Source organism: Eretmochelys imbricata, chromosome 6, assembly GCF_965152235.1.
Source record: "Eretmochelys imbricata isolate rEreImb1 chromosome 6, rEreImb1.hap1, whole genome shotgun sequence".
Taxonomy (NCBI): Eukaryota; Metazoa; Chordata; order Testudines; family Cheloniidae; genus Eretmochelys; species Eretmochelys imbricata.
The window spans coordinates 49,861,333-49,874,216 of NC_135577.1; the positions used below are offsets into that span (position 1 = coordinate 49,861,333).

At 39.5% G+C, this 12,884-nt stretch overlaps 1 protein-coding gene across 6 annotated transcripts in view; it reads left to right on the forward strand.

Moving 5' to 3' along the window:
• ANO1 (anoctamin 1) overlaps positions 1–12,884 on the forward strand; it is a 116,499-nt gene that overhangs the window by 54,869 nt on the left and 48,746 nt on the right. For 3 of the 6 annotated variants that reach the window (XM_077820153.1, XM_077820154.1, XM_077820156.1), the window contains exons 3-7: positions 340–438; positions 2,124–2,275; positions 3,649–3,703; positions 7,846–7,897; positions 12,117–12,172. In XM_077820153.1, the coding sequence (XP_077676279.1) occupies positions 340–438; positions 2,124–2,275; positions 3,649–3,703; positions 7,846–7,897; positions 12,117–12,172 (414 nt within the window). Of the gene's footprint in view, positions 1–339; positions 439–2,123; positions 2,276–3,648; positions 3,704–7,845; positions 7,898–11,335; positions 11,402–12,116; positions 12,173–12,884 lie in introns of all 6 variants that reach the window. The other 3 variants (XM_077820152.1, XM_077820155.1, XM_077820158.1) reach the window with 2 other exon arrangements.

Consider the following 12,884-nt stretch of genomic DNA (forward strand, 5'->3'; position numbering starts at 1 on the left):
CCTTGTCCATAGGAAATACCTTTTATTTTCCAAGTAACTCTTACTTTCTCACTTTAAAATAAGATAATTATTCTACCTTGGGATAATTATTTTGTTGGAGGACAATGGTGTTTCATGTTTGTGGTTTGAGCACCTTGTGGACAGTAAATCAGAAGATTTATTCAATGATAGTATTGTAGCTATTTAGAAGCAGTTGTTCCCCAGTTTTGTTTTAAACAGATTAGATTTATAATGTTGTCTGGTGGAGGCTACTTGATTCCTCAATATGTATGAAACTGGAAGAAAAATAGCATTTTATTTTATTTCATCTGAATTATTGTCTCTTTCTTCCTTTTTTAGACTAAAATACATGGGGTTGGCTTTGTAAAAATACATGCACCTTGGAATGTTTTGTGCCGGGAGGCAGAATTTCTGAAACTCAAGATGCCCACAAAAAAGGTTCGTGATAATTTTCTTTTTCTCCAACAGTCACACCTCCACATACACACACAATTTACACACAACACTTATGTAGGGCTTTTCATCCTCACAGCACTTTACAAGCATTAACTAATCCTCACAACAATTTTGCGAGGGAGATAAGTATTCCTATTTGCCTTTTACACATAAGGAAATTTGAGGAGGAATGCCTAATTAACTTACCTAACCCTACAGAAAGAATCATGTTTATAACTGGGAACAGAAATCAAGAGTTCCTAGCTTCTGGTCCTATTCTTCACATGATACAAATGAGTTTGTACAGTATTTCATACCTTCAGTACATTTTGAAATGGTAGATTGCAGCTGATAATGGACTCTTAAATATACATTATGGGGGATGCTTATTTTTTCTTACTCCAGCAAAGCCCCAATCCTGAAAACACGTGTGGGAATAGCATTTTGAATGCAAATAGTTCCATTGAGCTCAGAGACTACTCATGTGCATAAAAGAAAAGGAGTACTTGTGGCACCTTAGAGACTAACCAATTTATTTGAGCATGAGCTTTCGTGAGCTACAAAGTGAGCTGTAGCTCACGAAAGCTCATGCTCAAATAAATTGGTTAGTCTCTAAGGTGCCACAAGTACTCCTGTTCTTTTTGCGAATACAGACTAACACGGCTGTTACTCTGAAACCTGTCATGTGCATAAAGTTAATCATGCATGTAAATGTTTGCAGGGTCTGGAACTAAATTAGCTTAGAATAAACTACCCTTCGGAATATTTGGAATATCGTTATAAAAGTGATAGTGTATTTTCTCCAGAGACCAAAATTTAAATAATCTTTGATATGTAGCTGTACCTATTCAATGAACATAACGTAGAGGTGGATTAATATTTAATGATATCCTAAGTGCTGGTTCCAGACACTGCAGAGAAAGAAGTCTCTAATGGAACAAGAGACAGCCTCAAAGCCCAAAGTAATTTATTGTAAGTAAAACTAAATTTAAACTTTTGGTTTAAATATTGTATTAGTAGCATCCTAGCCCACTTATCACTTTGTTTACTTTAATTGTGTTTCCTCTTTTGTTAAGGCCATTAAGTTCCTTGGAGCAATTGTATTACATAGGAAAGGGCATTTTTGTCAAGAGAGTGAGTGAGAGGTTTCTAAGCTTTCAGGCACAGTCCAGTTATTTCCTGTACCTAGCAGAAATGAGGAATGAATTTTCACTTGGCTACGCCTAGAAATGAGCTCAAACCAAACTCCTTCATCTAGGTAGTTTGTTTCTGGCTGTAGAGTGGAACTTTGTGGCTCAGGCTGTGACGTTTATTCTTTTCTTTTTTTATCTTCTAATGCAATTCCTGTATAACTTTGGCACTTGTTTGGTACCATAGGCCCAAATTGCCCTTACTGCACTGGTGAAAAGTAGTTCCACTGTGGTTCCATTACATGGAAGAGGTGGGATGCCAAAAGTCCACGATGCAGGGCATTCACATGCAAGCTTCCCTATGTACCATGGAGATCAGAAGTGTGCTCCTGATGTGGTTACACTCATCAGTTCTTGGGAGAAAGGAATCCATTGCTCCTCATTAGTTTATTTGAGTGTATTTATTTAAATGATGGTTTTATTCCTTATACTTCAGAATCTTTTATGAATAATTTTGAGAGCAATACAGTATTAATTGTTCATTTTCCTTCTTCTCAGGTGTATCAGATAAATCAAGCCCATGGTCTTTTGAAAAAAATTAATTCTGTAATTCAAAAAATAACAGAACCTATCCAGCCAAAAGTAGCAGAACTCAAACCACAGACAGTAAAACGCCTCTCTTACCCCTTCTCCCGGGAGAAACAACACTTGTAAGTGAAAGCTTCATCTAAATTAACCATTTGCATCAACAGGATCCAGACTTTGTAATACCACTTGCAACACAGGCATGAATAGGTTAATAGAAAAATGTTCATCAGCACTGTAGTGCTGATCATCACAGTAGTGATCATTAAAATGGACACTTTTCCTTTTCATAATAAGTGAAATCTTATCTAATTCACTGTGCAGGAATCAGACTTTTTAAGAATCTCTGTGTGGCATTTGTGTTCATTTTAGCTGTCATATAGTATATGTAGCAACCCTCCTGAACAGAGTAACAAATATGTCTGTTTTACTACAAAGATAAATTTATATCATAATGCTTATGGTTTCACTATGGTCCTTTTCACTGCAAAAACGAAGTGTTCAGTAAGATTTATAGATAGGAGTATGGTTTGATAAACATAACTGATAGCCTCTTTAATAGTATATGGGCAGGTAATACATGTATTGTGTACCATCTACAAGGAGAGGGCCTGATTTGGCTCTCCTTGAAGTCAGTGGTAGTTTTGCCATTGATTTCAATAGGAACAGGTTTGGGCCCATTTTGAGATCTCAAGAATAATTTCAATTGTGTATACATACATGTCAGGAAAAATGGAAAAAGCAGAGGCTGGGCGCAGCATCTTCACCACACAGACATTTGTTTTTACCTTTAGTGGACACAGAACATGAAAGGGTGCTGTGCAGTAGGACGGTATCAGGCAGAATCTGGCTGCATGTAAATGACATGTTTGCAGAGTATGTCACCTTTGATATGTGCCCAGATTTGTAGAAATTGACCTGATAAGAGAATTTATAGCATGAGGGATGTTCATCTAATAAAACAATCAGATGCCCGAGTATCACTAAGGATCAGATTTAGTAACTTGTACTCGGATTGAAAAGGATCTTACACATGTCTTGTCTCACTTTTTTTTTTCTTCTTTCAATTAAACTACTTTTAGAGTAATCATTGGATAAAGGAGGCAAAAGATGGCCCAGCGTGATTAACAAAAGAACTCTTGGCTAGATCAAAAAAATCACTGGGTGAAATGCTAGGTCAGTGTTATGCAGAAAGTCAGAGTAGATGATCATAACGGTCCCTTTTGGCCTTAACATCTATGAATCTATAAAACCAATGAACCATGTTGCCAAACCCCCTAAACCAGGGAGTTTGGGATGGGCGTTTCTTTTAGAAGGGATATTAGATTAGATTCATTTTATGTTTATTCATTGACAATAACATTCATTACAAGCAGTAAACTTTACTGCTCAGCGGTATCCTCAGGATAAATGACAAGAGGTCACCAAGTGTAGAAAATTATAGGCAGCTTTTTACCTAATGTGCAATCTTTTTTTCTCCTTTCTAATGTTTTAACAGATTTGATTTGTCTGACAAAGAGTCCTTTTTTGACAGCAAAACTAGAAGCACGATAGTAAGTATTGTATTTTAAAATCATTTACAGCAGGGGTATTCCCATCATGATGTGGGTTTCAAGTGCTCCTTTGCTAGTTTTAATCCAAACTCCCAGTACCAAATGCCACTAATTGTCAATGACAGAAATTGGTTAAATAACAAAATGAAGCATTTCCAGCGCACAGTTCTAGTGTGGCTGCTAAATACTGTTTGGGATTAACAGTATGCCTTCTTTTGCACAGTAACTCAGTTTTGATTCTATTAGGCTTTGTCCACACTTATGGTGGTGTGTAGAGTACAGGCACTATACATGTAGAAACATGCCACTGTGAAAGGCAGGGGGTGTCCACACTTCTCACTGCAGTGTGTAGCTACACGCGGCAGGGAAAGACTGTGGCATTGGGGAGGCTTTCCACACAGCTTTCCGCCTGCTAGAGCCTTTCAATATTGCTGGAGCCTTTCACTACAACTGGGAAAGTCTCTGGCAGCAGACAGGCAGCGGGACACTACATTGCTAAAAATAGCAGCGTAGACATGGGAGGTGTTGTTGGGGCATGTAGAGAGCAACGTAGGCTATATTCACTGGGGGTTCAGGCATTTTGGGCACTCTACTCTGCCCACCTAAGCTGTGCCTCACCGTTTACGCTGCTCTTTATACACATGCTCACTTGGTGTGCAGTGTCTGTACTTTACACTCCACCAAATGTGTAGACGTACCCTTAGAGTCTCAGTAATTCTGGGACGCAGCATGGACTTGGACTCAGATCTGGATGCCTTTCCTGGCTCTGCTACAGGTCTGCTCAGTAACATTGGGCAAGTCACTTCCCTTTCCTATGCCTCTATTCCCACATTTGTAAAGTGAGGCCCCTGACCTCCTTTGTAAAGTGCTTTGAGATTTACTGATGAAAAACACTATCTAAGAGCTAGGCATTACTGGCACTGGTGGATATTTTTAAAGCAGCATTGGGCTATGGAGAAGGATTAACATCTCCTAACTTTTAAAATAATATCTGTATTTAACAACAACAAAAATTACATTAAACCAACCTTAATAGGAACAGAAGTCACTGAATTTCAATCGGAGTTATTGTTTGAATGACCATTCCCCCTTATTATGTTAACTTGTGACATTCACTTCTATGGTGCACTTTAGTCAGTGCTAGGGTAGATTGTCAGAACTCTAATAATATTTAGCAGGTGTATAGAATCTTTCATCCACAGAGTTCTTTACAAAAGAAGTCAGTCACCATTTTACAGATGGTGAAACTGAAGCATCTGGGAGTGAAGTGACTTGCCCAAAGGTACACAGTGAGTTGGTTCAGAGCCAGGAACAGAATACAGATTCTGCCTCCACATCTGGTGTTCTATTCATTAGACACACTCCCTCGTATACTGCTTGTACAGCATTTTATAAATTTGCCCTAATTTACACCCCTACAACTCCATTGCAGGACTTAATGCTCTGTGTGTAGGAGAAGTGCCATAGAGAGACAAGGTGAGTGAGGTAATACCATTTACTGGACAAACTTCTATTCGTGAGAGAGACCAGCTTTCAAGCTTACACAGAGCTCTTCTGAAGAGCTGCTATTATTATTTAATTGTTTTGTGCCACAGACGTGCAATGCAAATAAAGACATAGTCCCTGCCCCAAGAGCATTTACAATCTAAGGACTAGATTGTGCCTTAGGCATGTCAGAGGTGATGTAGTCTAGTGGATAGGGTACTGGATGTGGAGTCAGGAAACCTAGGCTGTATTACAGGCTCTGTTCCTGACCTATGACATCATCATGAGCAGGTAATTTTACCTTTCTGTGTCTGTGTTTCCTCCTGTCTTTTGTCTGTCTTGTCCATTTAGTTTGTAAGCTCTTTTGGGCAGGGTGTCTCTTGCCATTTTTTTCACAATGGAGTTCTGGTATTCTTTAAGGTCCTTAGGCACTACAATAATACAGATAATAATAATGGTGTCCCAATCTCATCTAAGACCTCTCGGTGCAAATAATAATAGAGGAATGATTCCTCTGAGGCTCCTCTAACTTCCTGCCCACTTGTTTCCTTGCTCATCTGCTGTATAGACCCTGAGCATCCCGAGACACTATGGTTTGGGTAGCCCTTACACAGCTGTATGATGTTAAGGGAATCCTCACACACAGACATGCCCCTTGGCTGTGTCGGGGTGGGGGGTAGTCACAATATAGCCCTAAATTAAGAAAAGAGCGAAGGGAGGAGATGAGAGGTTTGGGCAGGGAACAAGGATGAAGACAATATGATCAGGCAGTCCCTTGAGAGGCTAATGCATGTGTCTCAAGAAGAGCTATGTTGTTTGTTGATAGAACTATAGTTTATAACATATCATCATTAGTAAACATATGAGACAATTGAATTGATTTCTGTAACAACCCCCAGCTCAACCAAGTTGCCATATGTGAGAACGAGAGCAAGAGCTCCAGCAAGTTAAGAAATAGTAATATTTAAGGGAGATAAGGTGGGTGAGGTAATAACTTTCATTGGACCAGCTTCTGTTGGTGAAAGAGACAAGCTTTCAAACTCCATGAACCAAAAAGCTTGTCTGATTCACTAACAGAAGTTGGTCCAAGAAAAGTGATTACCTCACCCACCTTTTATCTCTTGTATCCTGGGACCAACACTGCAAACAGTAAGATTTAAGGCAGAATGACAGACAGGAAGAAGGTTGGCCTAGTGGATAGGGAACTTGATTGGGCTTAGGCAAGTCACTTAGTCTACTCTGTGTCTCAGTTCTCCATCTGTAAAATGAGGATAATATTTTCTTACCTCACTTCAATGTTGCAAGGATAAAATCCATCCATGATTATGAGGCACTCATATTCTGTGGTGATGAATCATATACGTACCTCATAAGATAAAAGCAAAGACATCCAAAATTAACCCTTTGAATGTTATATGAATAGGCATATAATTTACAATGCCAGAATATACTTGGGCATCCTTAGCATGTAAATTCTTTACTAAATAGACCTCAAAGATTATTTTGGCTTCATCAAGGTCTGTGTGGTAGAGTCCATATTGCACTTCTGAAACTGGTGCACTCTCTCAAAGCACTAACTTATAGATGTGGCTGCACTAGCAAGTTATAAACATTAATTGGCCCTCTAGAATATCTGTAAGAAGAGCAACAGCACCCTCGGTTATCGCCTGCCTTGAAAGAAGCGAGGAATGTCCCATATATCCACCTGCCCACTCAATTCAAGAGGGAAAGGAAATTGCATGATGTTGCCCTTGGCTGGGACAAGGTGTAGAGGAGATAGAGCAGGCCAGCATCCTGAAGAAACCACTTTGTGACCAGACAGGGCAAAGGGGAGTAGAGTGCTTTCCCTCACAGGGTTTATTTATTATTTCATTCATTTTTAATTATAAAAGAATTTCCCCTAGCCTCCCTCCAGCCCAATATTTGCTTCATTGCATGAGAGCACATCTCTTTGCTACAGGGGTGATTATTCAGCCACTCAGGCTGCCTGGTGGAACATACAAACATGTTTGACAATAAATTAAATAATAAATAAATGCCATTTTCGGCACTGAAGTCATTATGCCTCGGAAATTTTAGAGTCGAGTTATTTTATTGTGTAACTCAGTGTTTGACAAAATGGTGAGTACTTGGAGCTTTGCCTAGATCTAATGGGCCAGATCCCCAGGTAGTAAAATATTCACAGTACCATTTTAGTCAATGAAGTTACGTCAGTTTCCACCAGCTGAGGATCTAGCGCTATATGCCAGTTTAGCAACATACAAGATGCTTGTAGGAAAAGGTCTTTAATCTGGGATCTATGTGTTTCCTATGGCGCCTATGAATAGCATCACTATCATAGTGAACAGTTAAAGCTAACACACTCCTCCTCAAACAAATAAAAATCGCATATCTTACTAACTGGCAGTTTAGTCATCAAGCTTTTCTTCCCCCTTTCTACAGAAAGTGTATATGAAAATAACCACATTCTTTAAAACATAATAACATCAAGCTTTTAATAGAGAACATTGATTTACTAGCTGTGATCAACAGCTCAATTGTGCCAATAACTTTTATTTCGGTTGTTCTCTGAAAAAGATTTGTTTGCACAGAACATGTTGATGTCCACTGGCAGTATCTCAAGTAACTCTTTCTTTTCTTCCATCTTGCAAATATAGGTTTATGAAATATTGAAAAGAACAACATGTACCAAAGCCAAGTACAGCATGGGTAAGGAACTTTACGTAGGTTTGAGATCAGCATAATTTTCAGGTGTCACAAATGTTTGCAAATTTGCAACTGAAGGGATGGTTTGTTCATTTGTTTTGTTTTTATCCTCCATGTTTTGATTTAAGTTCATTTAGTTTAGTTATTGTGTTTTTGATTTATGTTTAGTCAGGAACATTTTTCATCTGTAAAGATGTAGATTCATTGCTGTAAACCAATTTTATGGTCAGATCTTTAAGCAAATTGTAAAGCAAGACTAATATTTTCAGGCACAAAGAGGTCATTCACAAAGGGACTGAATGGCAGTATAAAACACTAAGATATGGCCCAAGAACTAATAATGTGTGGTCATTTCTTGACCACTAGGGGTTCAATCCTATCCACATTAAAGTCAATGAGAGTATTGCCATGGACTTCAGCAGCTTAAGGATCACAGTCTAGATCCAGCCACATAAATCCAGTCTGTTTCAATAGTCACCTAAAATTGTTATCATTTGATATCTCTTTAAGGGCTTGTGTGAAATGGTCTCAGTTGACAAGTCTTCAAAACTCTCCCATAATTGGCACTTGTTGGCATTCTTCACTAACTCAGCAGAGAGGCCATGTATGGGAGTAGGCATGGGGACTAGATTAATCCCTCATCACTAGAAGTAGACATAGTCTCTCCAGTTCAGTGACAAAGTGGAGGAGAAACTTACACTACTGCTGCCGATGGATGTGGGATTTTAGCCTTCAGAACTGATCCAACTGTTAAATTCATTAACAGGAAGAAATAAAAATCAGGTCACCCTGATAAAGACCTACTGACCATGTATCCCCTCTTCAGCTGTTTTATAGTCTCTTTAACACTGATTATGATATGCAGGGATCCACTAAACTATGGCACTGAAGTGAATAAATAGCTCATAATAAACCAAATCATGTGTGGCAAAAACTAAATTTCCTCAAGTCCAGTCATCTCCACACCTGATATCCCACGGAAGACAAAAATCAAATGGAAAAACTGGAAACTGTTAAAACATTCATTTGTCCACAGGTAGTTAAATACAAGTATGAATTACAGGTAGCTCTGACAAAATAGTGACAAAAATGCTGTTAAGAAATCCATCTAATAATGGAGGGATGATTAAGCCAGATGTGCTTTGTATACTCTGACTTTGCAATTTAAGACATAACCTACAGTGTACAGGTGGCGAATCCTTATATGCCTTAAGATTACTTTGGGTGCAACCAGGCACTGTTCCTGTAACGTGGAAAATCCAAATGCAGGAGTGGCCTCCTTTTCTCAAAGCTCCTGTTGGATCGGTTTCACAGCCGAAATGACAAACTTTCACAGTGGCAGGGGGAAAGTCCCACAGCTCAGTGTGAATCTTGTCCTAGAGTTGGCTGCTTTCTTGCTTTCCTGGTCAGAAACAGGAACCACATTAACAGTTACTTGAATGAGGAAAAAGACGTTATGTTTTTGGGTCCCCCTGCTTCTTCCGCCTTCACCAGACGTGAGCATGGAAAAACCACACACAGTGCATGATATAAAGAGGTGATTGGGCCACGTAATCAGTGGGTGTAAATCAGTGTGGTTCCATCTGACCTTGTATGTTCAGTCATTATATAATCAAAGAAAGTTTTGGAACAGATTTGAACAAATACGAGTAACACTGGGATATTTTGGAAGTGCTTTCCTCTGAACTTTGCTGCCAAGTAGAAATAACAAAGCTGCCCAGTGAACACGCTAGTCTTTTGCTGTTTATTAGTGCATACTTGTGAAACTGCGAATTGTAGTCCAAAACTTTTCATGTCCATATGTAGTAGGTGGGGTGCTCAAATCCTCAGCAGTGCAATCACTAGAGCTGCGCATTACCAGCCTGCTACCTATTTCTAACTGAAGGTAGTATGAAACCTGCAGGTAATTCTTACTGCTTGATAACTGTGCAGTCTTGGTAGGATTTTTTTTTTTTTTAAAGTATGGCCTTGAAAGGTGCTGAGCACCTCTTGAGGGTTGAGGACACTCAGCAACTCCTCCAGCAGTCACTTAATGCCTTGTAGGATCAGGGCCTCAATGAGCTTGTAAAAATGTCCAGAGTACCAAAAAACACACCCTTCATTGGTTCATGCTCTTAGGGTGTATCTACATTGAAGAGCATATCCATGTCCATGGATGGTAAGGGGGTTCGGGCATGTGTCAGAGGCCATACCTACATGATAGCGTAGACCGGTGGTTCTCAAACTTATTTGATCAGGCCCCCTTCTTTTTGTCTGTAGTCATTTATTTCCCCCTCCCCCCAAGTATATATACCACCACCCAGCACTGAAGGCAGAGCAGAGAGTAGTGGCTGCTGGCTGTTCACCCAGCTCTGAAGGCAGCACTATGCCAGCAGCAGTATAGAAGAAAGAGAGACCATGTGAAAAATAACACTCATCAATATCACTTTTCACACTGAACTTAGCGCCCCGTTGCCACCCTTACTTCTGTGCTGCTGCTGCCACCTTGGGGCTGAGAGCCAGAGCCCCGCCACCTCCAGGTGATGGATGGGGGTGGGGGAGAAGGAGAGCCGAGCCTACGTGGTATGGCTCCAGCTGTACCCTTTATCCCTGTCTCCCAGGCGTGCACGGACCTTCTGCATGAGCCCCAGCCACCGGGGCTGACAGCCAAAGCTCTTAAAAAAAAAAAAAAAAACCAAAAAACCCCCCCACAGTCCGTGCCTCCCTTGGCACATTCCCATGCTTTCCTTGGGAGACCTACCCCATTGTTTGAGAACCACTGGTGTAGACATACCCTATATTTCTCTACATCCGGACCCATGCTGTTATGTCAGTGAGGGATCAGTAAACAATTGTCTAGCTAGAACACACCACAATATGTCAGGTTTTTTGTTTTCTCTTTGTAATATTCTTAAACTCTTATTATACACATTGGCCCAATTTTGATCTGGTGATAATCAACTTAGCTCTGTTACAATCAATGGAACAATGTCAATTTACTCCAACTGAGGACGTGATCTTAAAAGTCATCATTCAAGATTAGGTAGCAGAGTCACCAAACATATCTTCAGTGGGTAACGATACCCATTCAAAGACTTGTAGAAACTCCATATTTGGCAGTAGCTATATTAATGCCAACAGCTGTAATAAAACTTACAGTATCTCGAAATTATATACCGTAGCCTCCAAGGATCTGTGTCCTGCTAAGCAGTCTTTGGAATTCTGTAGCAAGATGAGATTTCTAAGTGCATTCTTCTCCCATTGCACAATTCTAATCATATGTATAACTTCTCCTGTTATGTCCTCACTTCTCTTAATTAATCCCAAAGTTAAAGAATGAGATCACTCTCCACAAGGCAGAGAATAAACTCCACAGAGCTCTCTCACCCCACACACATTATAGATGCAGCATTAATTGCTTTAAGGCTCATGCATGTAACTAATAGACAAATGTGTAAACAGGGACAGGAGAGGGAAGAAAGACGGAAACTACACTTTTAAATAAAAGATGGAAATGTGGTAAATATGGTAAGTATTATGCCAAGGTCTTTGCAAAGGCTTTCCTTACAACTTTGCTAACCAATCTCAAAAACTCTGAGTGTATGATGAATGCCTATGTATTAGGGTTGCCAACTTTGTATTTCAAAAATAAGGGACTGTTTTCTTAGCACCCCTTCCCCGCCCCTCCTCCTGATACTAGTAATACTAATCATTAGTAGTACTCACCTACATTTGCCTGGGGTATTTCTTGCTGCTTTTTGCAGCACTCGGAAACTCCCGACCTTCTTGTACAGAGATTTAAAAATAAGGGACGTCTCTTGTAATAAGGAACTGTTGGCAACCCTAGTATGTATGTTCCCTTACACAATCAATCCAGCCATATTCTTCTTATGATCCAGCCTTTTGCTTTAAAATCTGCAGCCTTGCTCTTCAAATCAGACTGACTTTTCAGAGAATGTCATTTATTGTAATGACTGGTTTCAAGTCATTGTCTCCTAATTCTTCATTCTCAAACATATGACTTCCTCTTACTCTCTGCAGTTTTCCATTTTGTAAAATGAATCCTGCTTAATGATCAGTATGAATGAAAATGAAACTATATAGAGAGGAATTAAATGGCAGAAGATTTATTAGCTAACCAAATGAGTACTATTTTGAGGGAATTCTTCAGAAATGTTGGATGTTAACTTGAGACTGTACAAATTTAAAATTGTACATTGCTATTATGCCTTTGTCTTCCAAGGAATCACCAGTCTGCTTGCCAATGGAGTTTACAGTGCTGCATATCCTTTGCATGATGTAAGTGATCTTGGAATATATTTTACATTTCTACAATCTGACACCAAAAAATCCTTAGTGTGTTATGTATTAATGGCATCATCCCAAACATCTTTAGTGTTTCACAAGCTTAATTTCCTACTCCGCTTTTATAATGAGTTTTCACAACTTGTACAGTCTTTACCTGTCAGCTGTGTTGGCTTTTAATAATACCTGCCAAGTTAGTTCCCTTGGTCATCAAAAATGCTACTTTAATATAAAGTTAGTGGAGTTATTAATGTGTCTTGGCAAATTAAATACTTTTGCTACTTTTTGACCTTCTGCTCCCAAGGACTCTGGCACTATGGTGAGGAAATGTATTCATATCTGTACTCCAAGTGACTAATTTCCTGGTCTAAATCCCCTGGCATCCCCCTATATAAATAGCAAATGTCAGTGATTGTATGTATAATGGGTTGCCATTGGGGAAGTGTCCAAATACTTTAATGTACAGTGCCAGTAGAGATTGGTAGGATCAGACAGTAAGGAAATTTATATGGAGTCTTTTACCACAGGTGTACTGGTGTGGATCTGTATCAGGTTGGTAGTGACCCAAAGATTTCATCCTCTGACTTGATGGTCTTATAAAATGAGTTGGGGGTCACTATCCATGCCAAAGTGGACTGATGGGTGCACCACAGTTAGCATTAATTGACACCCTTACCCAAGAGACTGAGAAGTGGCTGGTGTTGAA